At 37.3% G+C, this 23,089-nt stretch overlaps 1 protein-coding gene across 2 annotated transcripts in view; it reads right to left on the bottom strand.

Moving 5' to 3' along the window:
- RGS12 (regulator of G protein signaling 12) overlaps positions 1 to 23,089 on the bottom strand; it is a 90,141-nt gene that overhangs the window by 39,550 nt on the left and 27,502 nt on the right. The window contains exons 4-5 of one of the 2 annotated variants that reach the window (XM_085059696.1): positions 9,270 to 9,291; positions 802 to 971 (exon numbers count right to left, since the gene is read on the bottom strand). In XM_085059696.1, the coding sequence (XP_084915822.1) occupies positions 802 to 971; positions 9,270 to 9,291 (192 nt within the window). Of the gene's footprint in view, positions 1 to 801; positions 994 to 9,269; positions 9,292 to 23,089 lie in introns of both variants that reach the window. The other variant, XM_085059697.1, reaches the window with a different exon arrangement.

Here is a 23,089-nt window from a genome sequence, read left to right as displayed (position 1 = left end):
TGAGTTACTGCAGATTCCAATAATCTACATCTCCTACACTGTATGTTTCCTTATACTATTTTTGTGAAAATTATTTGGGCAGCACAAACTGTCTCTGTATAACACATTCACAATCAGCAACATACTCTCAGTGCAACAAAGCAGAAGTATTTACCCTCAGTTTCCTTGCATGTAAAAGAGAGATGTAAATGCTATTTACAACTTCCTAAATGTGCAGTGAAGAACAGCATTTATGTACTGCAAAGTATGCTTTGTGAATACTCAACATTATTCCTTCAAGTTGCAGCTTTAACCAGTGCTCTTAGCTACCACAACTACTTCCAAAAAGTATTTCTAAAAACCTTCTTCATGAAAATAAGCCACTCTGTCATTGAAAAAATCTTCTATGTGGCTTCCAAAGTTTCAGTAGAGATAGATGTGAATAATGACCCATTCTTAGGAAACCACCAAAAGTACTTCTTTCTTCTTGAACAAAGGCTACAGATACAAAAATAGCATTTTACAAAATGGGGAAGCTTTCTAAAAGCTCCCAGACAAAGCCAAATATAGCTTCCATTTTCACCTGAAACTTCTGCTATGCAGAAATGCATGGCAATCTCTATATTACTATGAACTCTTACTCAACTGTGAACTCGTGTAAATTTAGAAAGATGCTCAGATAACAACGGAGCACAAATTAACTCCTGTTTCTTGTCCTGTGCAAGGATAGCGTCAAGAAAAAAAAGGAAAAAATAATACAAGAAAATTACTGCAGCAGTATCAGGTATTTTGGAAAGCCTCTTATTGTCCCTCAGAACTCACCGAAAAATATTTAACCCCAACAGAATCCTGAAGAAGACGCTCAAAGGAAACAGCCCAGCTTGCAACTCTCCTTTCTCGCAGCCGCCGGCAGCTCTGCACGCTGGGAAGGCTGGCATTGCTACTCAGGCTGTTCTCACTGATGCAGTCTTTCAGTTCAGTGCTGTTCAGCTCTGTTAATAAAGGAAATGAAATCTGTCAATAAAGTAGTATTCACTTTTACTCTTCAACATTGTTGACTGGACTTATCACACCTCCTGATCAAGCTCACGATAGTGCAGACTTCTAAATATCCCTCTCCATTTTTATTAAGAGCACCTGCATAGAAAAAAAACCAACCCAAACCTCTCTCAAGTTTCTCCTGTTCCACTGCAAAGAAAATTAAATGAGTGTCTTAAAAGCAGTTCCCTGACAGAAGCAAAAGGGGCAGGCCAAAACAAAATCTTTTTTCTTGTTCCACAAAGTAAAATACATTCTCCTGCTTATATTTCTCACCCTATGGACTGCACTCCTTCATAAGATTATCCAAGGAAAGTTGACCTTCAAGAAGCCACTGTTCACCAGAATGTGGGCAAAAACCTTTTTGGACAGCAAAATTTCATATACACTTCAATTAGTAGAGACAGAGAATATGAAATTTTATATGGAAATACAAGATTCCTGTTAATACTGAAAATTTAGGAAAAGAGTCAATTGTGGAAAAGAACATTAAGGAATATGAGCTAGTAAGGGATGCCTTCCTTATCCATAGGAAGTAGAGGCATCAAACTATAGATCCTCAATTTATTACGGTTTCTGATAAAAATAGGGATCCCTTACAGACTCTAACCAACATACTGGGATAACCTAGACACCCCAAGATGAGAAATTACCAGATTCTTTAGATCTTGAAAAAAACAGAAGTGATTTTGTACTCTGAGAAACAAATTAACAGGAACCCACAGAAAATTCAGGGAAACACAAAAAAACCCCTTGTGTAGCAGCCTAACAGTTTCAAGTATTAATACCAGATCATCTTTGTCACATGTCAATAAACAAAACAGGCACACAAAAAAAAAATCTTAAAGTGACCATTTGTTCATAGAAGTAGAAAGGGGAAAGAAATGGCTGCTGTAAGTAAGAGAGGGAACTGCTTACAACAGGGTTCTATTCACAGAATTGTCTTTACTTCTTGCACACTCTTTTACAGGATGGTTCCTCCACCTCCTAGTGTACACAAATGTAAAACTGGTAAAGCTGAACTCACAGACAGACACTTCACAGAGGTGATGTAAGGTTCAATTCATTCTGAAGACACAACTAAAGCCTGAGCTCCCTGGTGTGATCTCCCCGCATTGAGCAGGTTGCACACACAGAGATGCCAAACTGAATGAGATTCTGTGATGAAGGGATGGAAAAAATGCAGACTTTCAACTGTTTGAAAAATTTGCAGTAACAGATGTGAGCAAATAATAACTTCAAATTGAATAGATGGTATATTCAGCAATTTTATGCCAAATGGAAAAGGAAGTGTGCAGCTCACGAGAAATGCAAGCTGTTTGAGAAAACTGAATTCACAACCAGGCAGAAATGGGCTATTCTTCACAGGGAGATTTTTATGATTTTCCTCAGTTATTCACTTGGTCTAACTAAAGCAATGAGTAATTTCTCCAAATAAAAAAAACAAACCCTACTTTGCAAGATCTCCCAAGGTCTCCTTTTATGTTAGAAGTACTTGAAAGCACTTTGCATTTCCAAACTTCATGTTACAAAGCATTATTGTTCCTCCCTGGAAATAAGAACTTTGAAAAAAAGGACCATTCAAAAACAGCTACAAGCGTAGGACAAAGTTACGAAGATAGTTGTAAAGATAAGAAAAAAAATTTAAGAAAAGTTCTGAAATTTCATTTTTAAATGTATTCTTAGCTCAGAAACATTCACTAAGATGTAACAGTTAACTACTCTGAGTTTCTGAAAGCAAAACTATATTTTGAGACAAAAATGAAACAAGTAAGGCAAAGATACAGAATTAGATGAGGGAACAACAAAATGTAACTTCATATTTTCAACAAGGATAATATATAAGAACACTAGTAACAAATGAGGTATGTAAATTATTTTCTTCGCCTAATGACCATATTAATCAAAGCTAATTACAAACACTCAGCAAATAATGCCAAATTTTCTTATACAAATATTTATTAACTTTCTCCTTTAAGACATATGAAAGAGCATAACCAAGTCAACTGTTAACTTCATTAGAGAATACCTGTCACCACAGTGAAACTATTGTGAAAGAAGTTAATGTGACTCTGAAGAGAATTATATCTAAATTTATTATCTGAAGTATTTTGCTTTAACTCTGCAGGTGGATATGTTCTATTTTACAGTCCAGGATATAAATAGACACCCACTTCTTGATAGATCTGGAACAGTTTCAGATAGTGCCTCACTCCTGGAGGGTTCAATCCCCAGCGTTCTCCAGTGATGAATGATGACAATTTCCTTGTTCCTTTCAGGCAAAGTCAGAAAGGCAAACTCATCCCACATACCAAACCCCTGAAACCTACTTGGCTGACAGAGAGAAATTCGGAGCAGCCACACCAAGTGCTCAACTCTCCATCCTGGAGTCACAGTGCCTTAGGACTCAGAAGGGACTGGGAAGAGGCAGGCACAGCAGTCATCAGCCAGGCAGCCTCACCTCCCTCCCAGTGGCAGGCATTCAATTTCCCTATGGCAGCAGGGAAACCAAACTGCAATTACAGCCTCCAGTGTTTACACCACTGGGTAACTGCTAACTACCTTTAATTGCTACCAGCTGCCTGCTCTCCCCAGCTCCTCAGAGATACACGCTAAACTACACTGGGTTCTCCCTCCTCTGATATGCTGCTGACTCTGGAGATCCCATGAAAATAAATGAACCAAAATAAGACTCTATTTCCAACCACCAAAGAGCTACTGGCACAGGTCCTCCAACGTGTTAACACAGCATTAAGGGATTACTCATTCCCAGTAAACGGTCTCTGTTCTGGTAGATTTAATTTAGGTAATTCAGACTTTTCTCAAAAAGAACTGTTTTAATTTAAACTTCACCCTGACACAGCTTTGGTTTCCCTTAATGAAAAAAATGCAGTTGGTTTGCTTTTAAAATCTGTACAGCTTTCTGCTGTGGTACCTGTCAACTTCAAAACAACACAAAACAAGGTTGTCTCCCAGAAAAGGCTTGGTTATTCTAGTTTCTTTTACCACCCAGATCATCAATTGCAATTCAAATAGTTACAGCCCAGTGCAGATATACCATTTAGAACTGGAGAAAAAGGAAGTCAGAAGGAAGGAAAAGAAACCTCTCCAACTAACATTAGTACCTAATTTATCCAAATCACACTAAAGAAAGACTGTGTAAGCCATAACTCCTGCTCCACTCCCCTTGCAGAGGAATGTTTCCAATGTAAGGCTTCAGCATCAGGTTTCCTGACTCTCACAGTTCATGCATTCCTAGGTACACACAGCCCACTTCGGAAAGCAGGAATGGAGAAACTTTCCAACCAGCTCACATATTTCATCTAATGAGCCCTCTGTGATGATCATCAGAGGAAACACAGAGCTCTGACTCCCACCCTCAAACGTTCTCACCACAGGGCTCTTGTGCAAAGTGGACTCCTCCTCCTCCTCCTTGCAAAGTATTTTAAAAAAAGAAAACAAGCAATTGGGAATCTCAGGATGCCAGAGGAGTTTAATGTGAAAAATCCCAGCTCTGCATGGACAACATGGACAACAGCAGTGCTGTGAAGTTTCCAAATGTCTGCCTTCCCTCGTCATCACTGTCAGAAGCTACAGCTCATCTTGCAATATCTATAAAAAGAGCCTCCTTGATCAAACATTCCAAATCCCAGGGACCTAACTTTACTTTTGTTCAGCTTGAAAGCAACCACACCTAGTGAGGAAAAACTACTTTCAGTGCAAACTCATTCAGTTTTATTTATTAGCTTTTGGAAATACAGAACTGTCACAGAATACTATCAAAAAAATCCTCAAAACCCAATATTTCATACCTTTTGTGTTTACACATTCCATGAAGGGTCTTGGTTTTATTTATTTTACAAAAACAGCATTGTGTAAGAAAATGCAGGCATTTCATCAACTAAATCTTGAAAGCATTCATGATAAGATGGTTTCAGAAGTTTTGATTTAAATAATACAAAGCCATAAGCCTGAATACAATTAACAAAGGATATTTTGTATGTATTTTGTTTATATTTATTATGCATGCATTCGTATGTATTTTGTATACATTTTTCAGCCTACAAATACATTTTATTGTTGTGAGAAGCTAAGCATACTCCTTGTAATCATCGGAATGCATACAATCATATAATTAAGATATTCTAGCTAATCACTAAATACATTACCTGGATAAAGCTGATAAGAACCACTGTGGTGCCACTTAATCAAATACTTCAAGCTCTTCACTGAAAGCCATCCTTCTGAATCCATACCAAGTTCAGCTGCAAAGTCCCGGAACCCATTGGGTGCTGATTAGTCTGACTGTACAGCACATTGTTCCTCTGCAATTTTGGGATGAGGGAAGCTAACACATTTCCCCACAGCAATTCCTGGTAGCCTCTAACACCATTCTAAACAAATTGATTCCTTACCCTCGTGGCTTCAAGCAGAGGGAAGCAATAGTATACTTAACACAAAGCATTATAAAATGCTACATAAATAATTTAAAGAAAAGACCTTTTGCCACTGCTGCTAAAGGAACTTGAATTATTTATGCTACAGTGGAACACAGCTACAGTGAGCACGCACCACCAGCAGAACTAGCAAATAAGTCATATACCTGTTAGAGGAAATAATCCATCTGTATTTATAATGCAAAAAACATAAACAGTGTTTTGCTTAATTTTATACTTCATTGCGATTTTTTTGCCTCACCTTCTTCAGTTACATTTTAAAATACAGTTTTACATTATTTATTACTGCAAACATCAGATTCCTTTCAAAAGGATCTTTAGGAATGCTTTTCCTCATGGAAATTCTTTCCAAGTGATGAACACTAACAGCAAAAATCAGCAGAAACTACAGCAAAGTAGTATCTTAGCAAAAAAGATGTGCATATAGTATCTGTTAGGCTGAACTATTTGGACTTAACAGACTTCAGCTTTGTGGAACTGATCTCTGCAGGGAATTGCAGGTAAGAACTGACTCAGACATTCTCACTAGCTCAGGTACCTCACCACCTCTGTCTGGGAGATGAATGATGATGGCACTTCTGTTATATATCCTTTGACCTTAAGCTTTTCCCTTTCTAAAGTGCCCCAGGTATAAATAGCAAAGCCAGACGTTAGCTGGGGACTATTGATCATCCCTGTGACAATCTGAGGGCACAGTGCTCAGCACATCAGGCGCAGCCTGCCTGCTGTGTACACAATCCCACTGCTCCCACAGCCAGCAGCAAAGGACACTTTCTGAGGTGGGAAATAAGAGAAACCTGCTAATTACAGGTCGCTGCAGTAACATGAAATGGTTCCTGCTATTCCTAGAGCATAGGTGCTACAGATTAGTTGATCTATAGCAGTAATCTTGCGTCTAAGCATTATTACAGTTTGCATGCTGATTGTCTGCAACTCATTACACAAATCAATTATAGTTAAGAGCTGCTACTGGTCAGCATGTCTGGAAACAACACTAATTTACACATTAGCTATGTCACAATGCCCAAGTGCAGAGTTTTGGCTGATAAAAACATCCCAGCCTTGCACAAGCTGAGACCCACGTAAAATTAACACAACAAGGGGTAGATGGGTTCCAGGGCCAGGCTCTAACATAATAAAAGCTGTATGACATAAAGCTTCATTGACTTTGGAAAGAAAATGTACAGAGAACTTTTGTGCCTCCTACCATACTGAAGGGATGTCTATAAACACATAACTGCTTTTTGCACATGAATTTTCTTCCCAAACTAAAGCTTAACAACAGTGTTTACAGCATCTAGCTATGTGTACAAATACTAATAATAATTAGTAATACAGAGCACAAGAGAAGGTTCTAGAGAGACCTTAGAACACCTTCCAGTACCTAAAGAGGTTGACAAGAGAACTGCAAAGGGACTTCATACAAGGGCATACAAAGAGTAAGGGTTTTAAACTGAAGGAGGGTAGATTTAGATGAGATATAAGAAATTTTTCACTCTGACCGTGATGATAACAGGCTGCCCAGAGAAATTGTAGATGTCCCATTCCTGGAAGTGTCAAGGACAGGTTGGATGGCAGCAGGACTGAAACAAGTTAGCCTTTATGGTCCCTTCCAACCCAAATCATTCTGTGGTTCTATGATGATAAAGATTTAGTCTAGTCTAGGAAGTGAAGCATGCAGCGCTGTACTAACAGTTCCACTGGTGAAAATTTCTCTAAACTAGACATATTCTAAAATGTCTCAGTCTGTGGATCTGTTTATGTATTAGTGAGATTAACGAAAACTGCGAAAATTTCAGTGCTGTGACACACTCAATGAAAGTAAAAGCTAGAAAATGTAACTCACACATGAATCATAACTTTTTACTCAATGCAGCTCAAAATGAAATGAATTAGGAATTTATTTAATTCCACTTTTTCTGGTTGCAGTCTCTCTGGCTCCTATTGTTCCAACCCCCTATCTTGGTATTTAAACATTGATTCAATACTATTCAATATAGTTCAATAACCACTTTTTACACTAATTATACCCCTTCTTAAGTAGCATTTAACAATGAAGAGGGAGTTCATGTAAAATTCTGAACTAGCTGAAAAAACAGAGAACACAACTCAGCAGAAAATTGCACATGTCTCCTCAGCTGCTCTTTCACCTCCACAACCTTACGTGGCCCTTAGATTTCGTGAGCTCAAAAAAGTGTATAAAATTAATTGTGAAAACAGTTACATACAGATTTGGAATAAGATACAAGTCATATTGGAAAGACTGAAAATAAGTGGAATTTTTAAAAGAAATTTTCAGCTGGAAGGATAAAAAGCTTGAAATTGTTATTGTATGAGTACTATCACAGGGATTTCCAAGTCTGGAAAAGCAACAAAACAACTTTCATTAACACAGAACAAGAACTCTCATGGAGACAAGACACTAGTATATTGCATGCTACCTAAAAAAAAAACCAACCAAATTTTTGGTCCTCAGCAACTACATACACAAAGTCTGTGGTCTGTTTTGATTTTTATATCAAGCAGGTAACGTGGGGGGAAAAAATATGTATTTTCTCAGAAAAACACGGGTTACATTTTCGAAATAGAAAGCAGAATAAGCACTATTATTTTCTGGTTTGTTATTTTGTCTCTTTGCAGACAAGACAGATACAACACAGTCTATCTTCTCATCCAGAGAGAAGTACTGCAAAGCAGTAGACTGTGTCAGCAGTAGAGATGAAAAATACCTGACAAAGTCACCACCAGAAAATGGTTCCAGCAAAAGGACCAAAACAGTAATGTTTTTCTCAAGTGCAGTTTCAGTCTTGCAAGGAATCAGAAATAAGGACATGATGAAGTTTAGTAAAGAGTATTGCTAATTTTGCATTTACATTTGCATGTAATATAAAAAAATTATCCTTACCATTCCAAATATTTTTTCCAATTTCACTGCACTGATCACAGCAACACAGCTTGTCCCGTTTCAACCTTGCTATTTAATAAAATTGTCTTGTAATGTTGTCAAAGAACAGCAAATGCAAAAATATGTATGTAAGCGAGTTTCTCTGCAGGATCAACTCCCACCAGAGAAGACAAGGAGAAAAGCCATCTCTTGTATACCCTGCACTATACAAATTTCTTTATTCCATTACGGAAGCATTTTTAAACTGTTTCAATTAACTTCAAAGCTTCAGAGAAATCATCTTTTAATGTTTAACAAAGAGTGGACATCCTTTAAAACATTAAAGGCATGTTAAAATCAAAACAAACAAGCTTATGTGCAATAAAGAGGAGTTTGCTTAGAAGTACTCCATAAGTGCAAAAGCTCCATGCTGGGATTTTACAAATATCAAATTACTTACCCCCTTCTCAAAAAGGATCACACTTAGGAAAGTTCAACCTCAACAAATGCACCCATACAGCTTACAACTTAGAAGGTAGAGCATCTCATCAAAAGCAAATAAGGTATGTAAAGGACAATAAAACAGAAAATGAGATTTTATCTACCATCCAATTACACAGAAGTCTACCAACTCTGCCTCTTTATTATGATGAATGAAGAAGCCTAGTTATAATAAAAACGTGCATATATAAATGTACCATGAAAAAATGCTATGCAAATAAGCCAGTGAAGGTATGTGAACACAATCCTGCAATATTTTCATTGGCACAGCTCCCAAAGCAGTCACAGAGTTCTGCATCACCTTGGACTTACATCTTGTAATATATCACATAATTTACCACATATTATGTTGCTTAATGTGGAAAATTGATTGTTTTTCTTTATAAAAGTAAAAACGAGCTTCAGCTTACCTCCATCAGAAACAGTTGCTGACTGCAATAAGAAAGAAAAAAAAGAAGTGTTACTGAAGTTTCATGGCAAGTATCAGAAATCTTTAAGCTTCACATAGTATTTGTAGTGTTAGCTACTTTTACCACCTTATTAATAACAGTTAACACTAGGGAGAAAAATCTAAAGGAACCAGCTGTTACTTTCTCATAGGTGTTTTCTCTCCACCATGAAATTCACCCCAGACTTTATAATCACAACTGACCAGGGACTTGATCTCACTGATATTTACTGGAAGAAGCATTTTCTGCTATGGTAGCTACACTGCAGAGACAAGCAGTTGGTACTTGTGACAAAGTAGATACCTAAAACTGACCTGCAAAGACTTAAAATGAAAACAATACCTCATGCACTTTAGTTGGCTGCAATATCTGGAGATGTGGCATTAAAACGAAAATTCAGTGTTTTGCCAGTCAGGTGACTCTGAAAACTTCCCCTTCCCCCCGAAGTCAGTCACTTCTGACTGCCACACGCACAAAAGGATGTTTAGAGTGTTTCAAATAAGCTAGGACTTAACTTCTAATAAGTAAGAACTCCTCACCACCTCCACATGTATTGTACATCAAGTTTTCAAGGACAATTAGTTCTCCAGTGAAATGTTGGAGTTTATACGCTTATCTGCCCTAAACCTCTCACCTTTGATCACAAATTACCTCAAGGCAGGTAACATCTCCATAAATCCAAGTAGTAACCATTTCCCAAATAGGTACTCCAATGCCTGAACCTTGGCACTCTGCTGAGTGAAGTCTGGAGGACAAATGCTTTTTAGAGATAAGTTTGCATTGACTTTTTAATGACTATTAGAAAATATTTTTATTTCAGTTTGGGGGATCTTTTCTTGGTCATTGAAAGTGTTCTTGAACCTTTAAGGAACCTTCTAAATAGTTTAAAAGAAACTCTCTTCTTTTGTACTGCTCCTTAAAAAGCTAGGAAAGAACACCTGACAATATCTACAACTTCTTCAACATTGGAAACACACAGAAGAAGAAAAGCACAAATATATACACAGTTCAGGCTAACAGCTACCTCTTCAAAGTTTTTATTTTTCAGCCTTGGCAACAAACTCTTCTTCAAAATCCACAAGAACCTTTAGTAATATCTTCTCCTTTCTTTCTCTATGGCACTGCAGGCTCTCACACTGCTGTTAGCACTCCCTGAAGAACATCACAAGCTGTTGTGGCCTCACCATTCCCATCAGCAGGAGAGGATCTGATCTAGTCTTTGACACAAGTATTCTGGGACTTTCAAAGCCTAAGATAACCTCTATTGACATCATTCCCCTGGTGCTAGTGCAGATATACAAAAATACATCTGTCATGGAAAAAGATTAAGAAAAAAGAAAAAGTGGTGGCACTTCTCCTTAGTTACACAAAAATAAATGCTTCTGGATCTGTGAAGCGTAATAATATAATAACAAGTATATCCAAATATCTCCCTCTAATAACTTTGTTTCAGGTATCAAAAGCACAGCTCTGGTTACAATTCTTCAGTGGGGCTTAGGACATCTTTCCTACTTCTATTTTGCACATAAGTCTAGTAAGTATATTGTGCATTCAGAAGCCATAACATAATTCATGTTTGTAATTTAGAAAATTTAATTTGCATTACTGAAATCTGGTTTATAAATGTGATTGCTTCTAATTTTTTAGTCACATCACAGTACAGTACAGCTAATGAATAAACAACTTCAATGTCATTTCTCAAAGAATGAAGAAAAGGATGACTCAAAGTAAATTAACAGTATCAGTTTACACATTAGGAAAAAAAATACTTTCAAAATATCTGTATTTTAGGAATGGTCATTTACTTTGTCAGCTTTCATTAACCTAGATTCAAACCCCAAGTACAATTCTTCATGTTTTTGAAAGGTATGAAGCAAAATTAATAGGATCTCATAATAATAGAATATTCACAGTACTTTTGTCAAAAACTGAGAAGTTAACAATTATAAAATATCATTTTATGGGAAAATGGTGCAATTTTATTTAAAAGCTCAACCATTAATGAGAGTTTTATCTCAATCCATTTAGCATAAGTTAATGCAGTGAACTTTCTACACACTATGGGTTGGTTTTGAGTGTTTATTTTAAATGTTTTATCTACTGCATGTTACACTACATGTATCAGCATCTTAAAATCTCTCCAAGAAAGGCCTTAGTAATTATTATGCTAAAACATGTTTAAAAAGCACTTATAGGAGGAACTATATTTTACATTACAGTGTCACTAAATCTACCTGTGGTGTTCCAAGCATTAATCATTTATTTCCGTAGATCCCAGAATAAAATCCGTTTTCAGAACATTTCTTTAAATTCATCTGTGTAACTTAATCCACCTAATTCAATAAAACAACCTAGAAACTAAAGCTTGTAATTACTGTGTAAGAATTCACAGTAATATGTTCAAACCATGTTTGTGAGTACTTAAAAATCTCAGTATAAACCTGTCAGAAATTGCATGCAGTCTACATTCAGACAAAGAAGTTTCTCTTCTAAACTGTTCAGCTGAAACTTGTCTAGATTTGTCTTTGAAAGGTATAAGTTGCAAGACCAGATTTTTTTAAATACTATGATGATCTCATTTTAAAAATACACTCCATGTTGGGGGCTGTTTTTCATTCTTCAGCACTCATGTTTCCCACCACTGGAGGCTCTTCAGGACAAAATTTGATCTACTACACATAAAAAGTTTGATTATTTGATGAAATTTAACACCACAGATGTATTAAGAACCACCTATTGAAAAACATATGCCTTAAAAAGCTATAAAATTGAACAGTTCCTGTAGGTAGCCATTTCTGAAAGGGAAGGAAGGACAGGGCATGATTCTGCCAGTAAAGGCTAATGTGAACACTTTTTTGAAAGTATTTAAGCATTTAATTCCAAATGAGAGAACATATATGTTGTGAATGTATATATGAACTATCATCCAGAGATAAAATCTAATTGCGTGAAACCATCAAACCTTTCACAACCAGATAAGAACTGAAATTAGTTCTTCAAATTGCCCCAGTTACCAAATTGGTTTAGGAAAGAACCCATGGTATATGCCAGGAGTCTGACGGCAACACATTACCAAAATTTAAAAAATAAATCTGATGTAGGAAAGCTAAAATGTCTTCCAGTATCTGTTCATGGGAACTCTGCTTGCTCATCTAGCTGGATTGGCAGCTGAGTTACACACACAGTTACACACCCCACAAAGTTGAGGGATGAAACTCTGCTCCAGGGACTTCAGGGCAGAATCTTGATCCCTGTGATTCAAGAGAGAAGCCCAGTGCCAGGGCCAGCAAGCTGAAAAGTGGCTTCCCAGTTATCATACAGCATAAAAGATGCTCTAGGTCTCTGTAAACTGGCAAATGCTTCAGCATATATTTGACAGCATAAAGTTCTGAATGAGAGAAAACATGTTAAATTTCCCTTTGCATCATCCCTCTTTGCTAGGTGGAAAAACCAGACGGGCCCGTGAGCTTTTGATGTTGTGTTTGGGATCTGCTTGCAACAAATCTAAGAGAGTTTTAGCTTACAATAATTATCAGGGAGAAAGCTACTTTGTGAGCAGATATTTTTTTTCCTCAGAATAGAAGCAGACAACATAGTACCTTGCACTGACAAGGTACAAAGGAAGAGAGGGCTTAGAGGAGAATAATTCATAAGGCTGAAAGTTCATAAGGTTGGAACAGGCTGTATCTTCTAGCTTTCATGGCCTATAACAGGCTGGATGTTTGCACCACTGCATGAAGCCTGTCTGATGACATCTTTCAGGTGACAGAAACTCTTAACCACTTAGTTCCATCTTACATGTTCCATTTTACATGGATCAGGTCCCAGGGAAGTGACTAGGTACTGCCAAATTCTGCCACAATAACATCATGCAGAAAACCAAGAAATACCCTACCCATAGCCCAGATATTATACTGAGCAAATAAATCCATGTGTACAGACTACCCAGGTAACACAATTAAAAAAATGTCCTTTTTCTCCACCTCAAGATTTGTCACTCAAGTCAAAGTCATGCTCAAACACTGGAGTAGAACAAAGGGAAAGAGGGGGATACTGGCAGGGGTGACACATAATGGGAAATGCCAGGCCTTAGCAATAAAATGGAGCAAAATGAAATCATCTGTGCTATTACAGTGGGGGTGAGTGCCTTCCTGAGTCAAAAAAGACATCTCTGTTTCCCACTCCTCCTGAGACACAGAGGGTAAAATCTGTAAGGAGAGTGAAGATGTATTTCTCTCTCCTGCTCTAATAATGACAAAATCACAGACTAAACAGAAACATCTATTCCCTTCCTGGGCATCCAGAAGGATTCAGAATAAAAGGGATTAAAAATTACCTCTCTGAGCCTTTCTAAAGCACACTTTCTTCCAATACATGCATCGCCTTCTTGCTGCATCCAAAGAATTCTCTGACTGCTGCCAGAATCTGTTACTTACCCAGTACAGCATCACTTTACACACTCTTTTACTAAAGTCCCTGTTAATAAGCCTTTCAGGTTAGAATAGCACACCTAGCTCCAACAACCTTCTAAACTAATTTTCTCATATGATTTCAATATAGAGAACAACTCTGGGAAATCTGTTGGGTTCTGAAGATTTGCAGGCTGAATGCAAAGAGCCAACTTTCAAACATTGTCACTTGTCTCAGGGAAAGCCTATCACTCAGTTGACCATCTGCTTGCATCTACCTTTGCTCAAACTACTTCTTTAATCACCTGAAGCAACTTCTCATTTTGCCAAGGTATGAATTATAAGCAGATCCCAAGGTCTTCAGTCACATTACTCCAGGATTTACATTATATACACATATTTTTAAATATATTATAGCATCAACATAGTTCATGCCATGAACTCCAGTGATCTCTGTCAGGGAGATCATGTTTCAAAAGATGGCATATAAATTTCTAACATTTTAAATAAAAAATAAAGCTATATTACTTATAAATTATTGCTAGATTTTCCTTCTAATAAATAGTCTTAAATGTACTTCTCACCTAAAAAGCAGCATAACATTACAGGCTTTTTATCCTCATTTCAAAATATTATTGCAATTAATTTCATTATTCAGAATCCTTTGAGAAGAGTGCCCCTTCAGAATGCCACTTAAAGGAGGACTATTACACAATATCACTTTTCAATTCTCTACCAACAAATTGCATTTATAATAGTTAACACAAAAGCATTCTCTATGTAAGAGGTTGAAGAGAAAGATACTGTACAACTACTGTACAATAACTTTACTGAATACATTCAGTATACTTTTGTCAAATATTTGAGTCTATAAAAACATATGAAGAATAAATGATGTGACATTTGGAATTCATTTTAGAGATAAATGTTCAACTTCTCACCCCGAATAAAACCAATCCTATCACATATAAACACAGTGCCTTAAGTGCCAAATTCCTCCCCAGAATTATATTTATAAAGATATATACAAAATATATACAGTCTTACCTAAAGATATAACATTAATATAATGGTACAGAAAGCATATACAAAAGACATTGCACATAATTAAAAAATAGGCACACATTATAAACACATTGGGTTTTTGGCTTTATACATACTAGGCATAGTTCGTAAATACATATCAAAATCTCAGTGTTAGTTGGTATAACAACACTACTTTTCTCTGATAATAAAACTCAACGTTTGCATCTACAAAGGAATTCTAACTCAAATACTTTAAAGTAAAAAAGCTTAAAGGCTAAGCAAAAAGCATTCTGAAGCTGATACCATTCTTCTCTAATTTCTTGCCAATAACAATAGCCTATTCTAATTCCTCACTGCAACGATGCCTTGCTTTAGCTAAATATAATTCATATCACTTACCCGCTCTTCATAAGAAACAGCAGTTATTTTTCCTAGCAGTACTCTTCCTAAATTCATCTTCACTTAATATGGAAAAAGCATTTCCTCAACACGTCGGCTTCTCAAAGATTAAACTAAAAAATTCAACGCTGTTCCATGCCTGTACATGCCAGTAAAGTTTAAAGGCATTTCGTATGAAGTTCTATTTTACTCCCTTTATGTTACCAATAGCAACAGGCCAATGCAGGAAGCTGTGGTTCGTCAGGGATTCAGATTAGATCTCAATTATCTCTCACCAGAAAAGCTCGATCATTTTATATAAATCATGCTGATTGTATTTTAGAACGTTTCCTATAACAAATCAGGAAAATAAAATGACGTTGGACTGTGTGATAGTCCTGTATTCAATAAAACAGATTTCCAAGACAGTTTCCAAAAAACACTACTTAATCACCCTAACATTAGTTATAGAAACATTTACATAGTAAACCACTATTTTCAGAGGTTTACATAATGCAAGCCAGAACAAAATAGGACCTCAGATAGTCCATTCTGCTTAACTTTTCAGTGGTTAACACTATAAACTGCACATAAAAATCCACAGTACAAGGCGACTTGGCATATTTCATTAAACCTAGGAGTAGCTTGTTGTCACTAAAGGTAAAATTCTTCTTTCAGAAACCAACTGCTATTCTGCCCTTCCTCCCTCACAACCTGAACCTGTGCTCAGCTGATGTCAAGAGAGTTCTGTGCACAGAGCCTCAGGAACAGAGAGCAAAATAGGCTCCTTGCAATGTAAGAGGGAAGTGCAATTCACTTGCCTGTGACAGTGGTGTCTTTGAGAGACTCTATATGGAAAGTACAGCATTTCAGGAAGTTTGCTGCTGTCCACAACAGGGATAGCACCTTAATCATTCATTGCTGTTATTTTTAAAGCCATCAGAACACGATTTTCTGCTAAAAATAAACACCAGAATTGCAAACCAGGAGTGATTAGTGGGCATTTTTATGCTAGTGGGATGTCCTTAAACCCTAGGTGGACGCACTAGTAGTCATTATGGAAAAAGGAACTTTCTCCCCTGTTCAGTGTGGCATGTGGAATTCCCCACATCCACACAGGTTCTAGGTTGAGCCCCTAATATAAATACAACCCTGTGAAGAAGGCAGATATTACTTGGAACTTATAATGAGAGAAAATGAGGCAAAAAGAAGAGCCTCTACTCAATACTTCATTGTGAGACTGACTTGCAACAGCCAGCCTGTAAAAGTCTGCACATCTTCCCATTTTGCACCTAGGATGAACAGACCTGGTTAACAGAAAAACTCAATCTTCTCAATTTAATTTAGAGTGATCAGAGAAGAAATTTTAAGCTAATTGCAGATAAAAATGGGGGAAGCATATTTTCACTAGCAGTTTAGAAACGTAAGCCAATTGCCGTGATGAACAGTTAATTTTGTGATTGATTACTTGCTTGAATAGGCACACCACTGCAGTTTTGAATGTTCCTACAAGTATTTAATACCACAACAAAATGCAATGGAAACAAATGGGTGGGTAGGAAGGAAGAAATGTGTTTTAAAAATTAGAGATTACACCCTCCATTATTCTAGGATTTCAGAAGCAAGTGCTCTATGATATTTGCACAGAAGAGCAGTTTTACTGTGTGTGGATAAGTATTAAAAATTTACACCTTTACAAAGAAAAAAATGCCAGACCAGAGCTGTTTAAATAATGCATTTTGACACTAAACCAAGTGGGATGCAGAATGTATTTTCATTGTCAATACTTCAACCAAATAGCAACACCATTACAAATAATCAGGTAACCAAGTGCATAATAATCCTTACAATGGATGAGTAAAAATCACAAATGAATCAGAAATGCCTAAGGAACCTTCCTGTGAACACCCCTCTGGGGTAACACGAAACAGGACTTTTATCAATAGCATTTACTTAACACTCAACCTAAATCTTCTAGGAATCACCTAGAAAGACCAAAAGTATTAGTACACCTTTAACAGGTGAGAACATTACCCATAAGGAGTAAGACAAAAATAACCTCACATGCAATAATGGGATGTAGCTGCAAGACCAGCAGCTCACTGGAACAACTGCAGTGAACATTGCTGGGAACACTGTGGGTGGGCAATGTTTTACACATTCTGGGCACTCACACTTGGTATTATAAACCTAATAATCCCTTCGTTTAAACAGACCTTTAGAACTGTTGATTTTGTTTCACTGAACTAAGCATTGCACATCCACGTTTTCTTCCATACAGCGACTCTACGAACACTGAAAAATAAGCTCTGCCAATTAGACAGCAGCAGTTAATGATCATGGCTATGAAGTGTCATGTGGCACTGAAAGCCCTTTAAAAAATTCATATCCCTCTACATTTTCACAGCTTATTTCAGCAGCTACAGACATAAAATCTTGTGATTTTCTGTAGCATATTTGTAAATCAGGCAGGCAACTCAGAGGTCAAAGGTCAAAAGCAGAAGGAATGTTAATTTGCAAAGCTATTAATGGAAAGTGTTAAAATATGGTACAACAGCTTTAAAAGCCTTATTCAGATACACCAAAGACGACATTTGTAAACCCACATCCATCTGCTTAGAAGCTAAACTGTGGGAAGGGGTAACGACCCCAGATAAGGTTGATCTGGTTTTCTCTCCTACCCTCCCTCTACTTCCTGCTCATATTTTCTTTTGTACATTTGTTTTCAGAGCAGAAAAAGCCGAAGAGAAAGACGGAATGACAGAGAGCCTGGATAAGTTTTAACTTGTCAAAAGATGAATAGGATTTATTGTATCCCTGAGTCCTAAAAGAAGAAAATACACACAAAAACCATCAGGCAACCAGAAAGAGGCAATTCCCTGGACCAGCTCCTCATCACACAGAGTCCTAAACTAAATGTGGCAGTGGCAGAATGCACCACTAAAAATCTTAAATCTCACCAAGTATTGATTTTTGTATGTGATATTAAACTAACAACTGCTTGCATGACAGCCACGTTTTATGAATGTGACTTATCTTGCTGACCCCAGTTACTGAAATAAAAAGCAGAAGCATCAAAAAGCCTACACATAGATTAAGAAAACTGTCATAAAATAAAATGGTTTTTTCCCTAATTCTCCAAATTTTCTGTAATCTGTCTAAATATATTTTTGTCAATGATTTGTCAGCTACTCAACAATAAACAGACCCCATATGTGCTACTGATGAGAAGAGGAAAGATTCTCTCATTTACAACTTTGTGGATTTCCTCTATGAATTCTGAAATAGGAGCCCTTCCTATTCCAGTGCAATATTAACGAAAATATTTTGAAGCCAAACTAGCTGGAATTTGCTCGAGTATAAATAAGTGAATCTCTTGTCAGGCACCGAGACTTCCCCTACAGCAAATCCCGCGAAGCAAAGGGAACGATGCAAACGGCTGTTCCGAGTGCCCTCTGCTGTCTGTGACACTGCTCAGGCTCCTGGGCACGTTCTCAACTGCTAAGTTCAAAGTTTGCCAGCCAGAAATCCACTCTAAAAACAAATATTTGCTTCTACAAGCCGCATGGTAAACTTTGAAAAATAATTCCATAGGACTGCAGAGTGAAAATTTAAAAATATACTTTTTAAAAAATGTTTGTAAACAGTTGATTTTTATATTTTCTCCTTCTGTTGATCAACATTCTAAGACAACTGAATTCTCTCCACTAATAAAAACATGCAGAAACAGCATAATTCGCACATCCAGACAGAAAGTGACTTGCAATCTAATAGTAAACTAGAATGAAAACACATATTAAAGAGGATATGATTAAGTGACAGATGACTGGAACACATTTAGTCACTTCCAAATTTCCTACTACTGCAGATGTTGACTCTAAAAATCAATAGATTTTGAGGAAATCAATGTAAAACTGAGCACGAAAACTACCGTGTTTTAAGTAAGTAATGCTTATAATATCTTCCTACACCTTGCAATTACTTATTTCCCTCCTCATTTTAAAATATTAAAATTTTGCTGCCATACTTTTATCATTTAAGGAAATTTCATTCTGAGATATGTAGACATAAGGAATCAGACTGTAATGTCAAAATTTGATAATACAGCTGGGATGCTTACTTGCAAAATAAGTGTTTTCTGAGCAACAAGAAGCCAAAACTGATCTGAAGTCTCTACACCTCAGAAAATTTGTATTCTATAAATACCTTTCATTTATTTTCTGTTATTAAAATAACTCATACCATCTGGATTCTGTTTAATTGGATAAAAATCCAGCTGGAAGAAGAAAAATCCCTTTAGCTGCACAGCTTTAAAAAAAAGTACTGTAACAATTAAAAGGTAACATATCTGTAACAAGATATTTTTGCTTTACGGAAAAACGTGCAAGTATAATAAAAATTAAATGAAATATTTATAAAAAAACTTAAAGCAATATCTGTATATCTACTACACTCATTTTAAAAACAATACAATGCTGCAAAAGAATTTAAAACATGGCTATGAAAATGGTGTATTCTTAATTTCATAAGAGAGGTTATATAGAAAGTCAACTTAAATACTTATACTTACGAACTTTGTCTCTTTAAAACCTCATTGAATCCTTAGAAGCATAATTTATCCCATTTCACTGCAAGATTTCTTAGCTCGGAAGACTACTCATTAAACCATATTCCTGTTTTCTGCTCGCTTTAGACAAACAAAACTTTATACTTACAGACACTTGACTATCAGTAAAAGTTTTCTCCATGTATAAATGGTTTAATATCTCATTGTTAAGAAACAGTCCCTTCAACTTTATTATTACGCTCTTTCTGAACACATATTTACTTCTTCCAGAGTCCAGTAAAAAAATGAGGCTTCTCTGTGTGTTGCCCTATCAACACCTCTCCCATTCTCCTCCCTCCCCAGCACATTCCCCGCCCTCAATACTGGTTCTGTATCTTCTCATCAAAAGGAACAGGCAGCTTTCAAAATGGTGTTTAGGCAGGTCCTGCGTAACAATAAAGCTTCTGTAAAGACAACAGCACTGCTGAGGAATCTGCTCATGTAAAATACATTCACTGAGGGCCTACAGGACTCTGCCGTAAAGGTTTGTCCAAACTTGTTTAAGCATTGAGTCAACATCTCTTTCTCATCCCAAGTATTCTCTTTTTTAATAAATTCCCCTTTGATGAGCATATTACCTGAACGAACTAGGTCACCAAAATCCACTAAAAATAATTAAAATATAATCTAAAAATACTTTTAAAAAAATACTGTTTAAGCACGTAAGACTCACAGCAAATTTCTCGCAGTTTCTGGCGTGTAGGTACGTGTCTCGGTGTGATTACAATCACATGTATGCATATTGTGCAACCTATCTCGTCCTACCAAAACTCTCCATGTTCCTGTGAGTAAGCAGAGCATTGGCATTTACAAGGATCATGTTCCAAGTGAAACATTACTCTCATAATTTTCAATACCACACCTACTCTCCAGACAGACCTGCAATATCTGTGCATTTTCAGAAAGAAATACATGCACTTTCTGCCCAACAATAATCCTTAAATATCACCCTTCAGCAGTTCCTTGGTCCAGAGGAAGGTTGAGGATGGGCTTTTTACTGTATTTTTTAGGTTTCAGAAGTACTGGTGAAATGTTTTAATGATTTAATAGTGAATAAAAAGCAGTAGTAAATAAATAATAAACATCTAGTAAAAGTTCTAGGTGACTCCTTTTTCTTTCTTTTTTAAGCTTTATTGGACAGAGAAATGCCTGAGGATAGTGAAAATTAAGTGGTACAAACTCCTGTCTAAAATCCCCATAGTATGAGAGAATCAGAAAAAATTTGCTATTATTTGTGGCCTATGTATTCTGTGATTATACTCTAGAAATACCAATTCAGACCATTCAATCAAGGCTTTATTCATCACCTAGGATCAACCAGGTCTCACCAGAGCAAAAATCCCTCCTTAGTTATTATTGTGTCATGTGATGTGACATAAAGACATACCAGGTAACAGGAAGAGCAGCGAGGAAGGACAGGGACAGAGAGGCACCTAACCAGTCCCCCAGATCCTCATTCCCACCCAGGAACTGCCTGGACAATCTCTTCTGCAGCAGCAGCAGCTCTCAGCAGCCAGAGCCATGTCTCACAGCACTGCAGCACAAACAGGGAATCAGTGCTGCCAGTGCCCAGGGCAGGCACCCAGCACAGGAGGTACCACAGCCAGCCCTTCACAGCAGCCTTACAGCTGTGAAAGGGAAAGGCAGCACAGCTTTCTGTGCCAAGAGGACACCCACAGCCAAGGAGAAGCACTGTCCATCCTCGAGTCTACAAACATGATCAGCTCAGAAGATGGGTTTATCAAACCCAGTGTTATATTTCCAGTAGTGGCCACACGTGGAATTCTACCAATGAGCAGCACAGGACAGCACATAAGATGTTTCCCTGATTACACTCTCCCAGACTCCAGGTATTTTTAGTTCAAGAGATTTCCTGAACCTGGCATGGCTTGTCTCCTTAATAATCCCCAGTGGCTCTCTTTTCTAAATACTTGTCCACTTTCCCTCCAGGACATGCAAATTTCTTGCATCTCCAGCACTCAGTGGTGAGGCATCCCACAGACCGACTCACCTCCTACATGAACAGTCGTGTTCTCCTGTTTGTTTTGCTCCTGGCTCCAGCTATCTTTAATTAATGGTGCCGACTTCTTGTCCCGAAGGAGAGAGTGAGCAATCAATCCCAACTACTTTTCCTATGCCACCCACGATTTTCCACTCTTTCTTACACCGTTCTAAATCTTTTCTTCTTCTAATATATCAGAACATTTTAAAATAAAGAGACCAGGTATGGAAAAACAAACCACACTTGTATGCAATGGAATAATCTATTCCTTCTGTAATAATCCATAATAGAGGAGTTTGCTTCTTTGCTACTGTACTGAGCTGTTGTTTACATGCAACTCTCCCTTACAACTCAAAGGCCTCACTTCTAAGAAGAAACAGTCTGCTGACAAACATATATATTGTTTGTTATATGAAGCTAGGACTATTTTTTCCACATTTGCATTACTTTACATTTATCTGCATACATTTTCATCTGCCATTTTGTTGCCCAGTCATTCAGTCTTAGAAAAGCAGCCTGGTCTTCTCTTCAGAGACTGCTCTCTTCCTTATTACCTGGAGTAACTTCACCTCACTGATCACCTTTTTGGGAGGAGTCTAAAAGATGCCCTTGAATCAACTAATGTAATATAAGAAACTGCAGCAAGGATCAGCCTTAAGCAGCAAATAGTTCTGCATTTCAGAATCAGACCCCAGTGCAGCAATAGTATCATTATTCTGCCTTAATGTCACAAGTCTCAGACCCAGCAGAGGGAACAGTTTCAGTTCAAAGAGAGTAAGCCCAATTTTAGAAGAATGCTAGTTTAGGGAGAAAGACACCCCTGAGAGGTTGCCCACCTACCAAGAGCTCCACTTGTGTGAGCACTGACTGTTCTGTCACTGCTCAAGGACACCAGAACCAAAATAACAGAGCCACTGCCAAAGCCCAATACCTCACATTGCTGCACTAAGCAACACAACCCCTCTAGCTTCAGGTGGTTATTTGAACTTGCTCACTCTGGCTGATCCTTGCATTTCCAAAAACTGCAGAGGTGTTTACAGCATGTGAATTCACCTGTGTTCCTTTAATCACATATTTTAGGAATGGCAGTACTGGCTAATACAAGAAGATTTATTTATACAGAATACAAGTTTGTATTTATTCCCTGAAAGCACATATTGTGTCACTGGTTCTGTGGCAGAAATGGGCTTGTGCTGGAGAGCCAAGCCTGGAGGCAATAAGGCTTGGACAGCACTTGAGTGGCAGGGTCAGACAATCTACTGATTGCCTCAAGAAGAAGAAATTTCCCCATACAGTGCCAACTGCCTTTGCACATATGGGGACCTAATTCCCTAAGAAATCCATCCTAGGCAACACTGTT

This window comes from Lichenostomus cassidix, chromosome 4 (genome assembly GCF_008360975.1).
Source record: "Lichenostomus cassidix isolate B80296 chromosome 4, HeHo_3.0, whole genome shotgun sequence".
NCBI classification, from domain to species: Eukaryota; Metazoa; Chordata; class Aves; order Passeriformes; family Meliphagidae; genus Lichenostomus; species Lichenostomus cassidix.
This window is presented reverse-complemented; position numbering and strand designations above follow the sequence as displayed.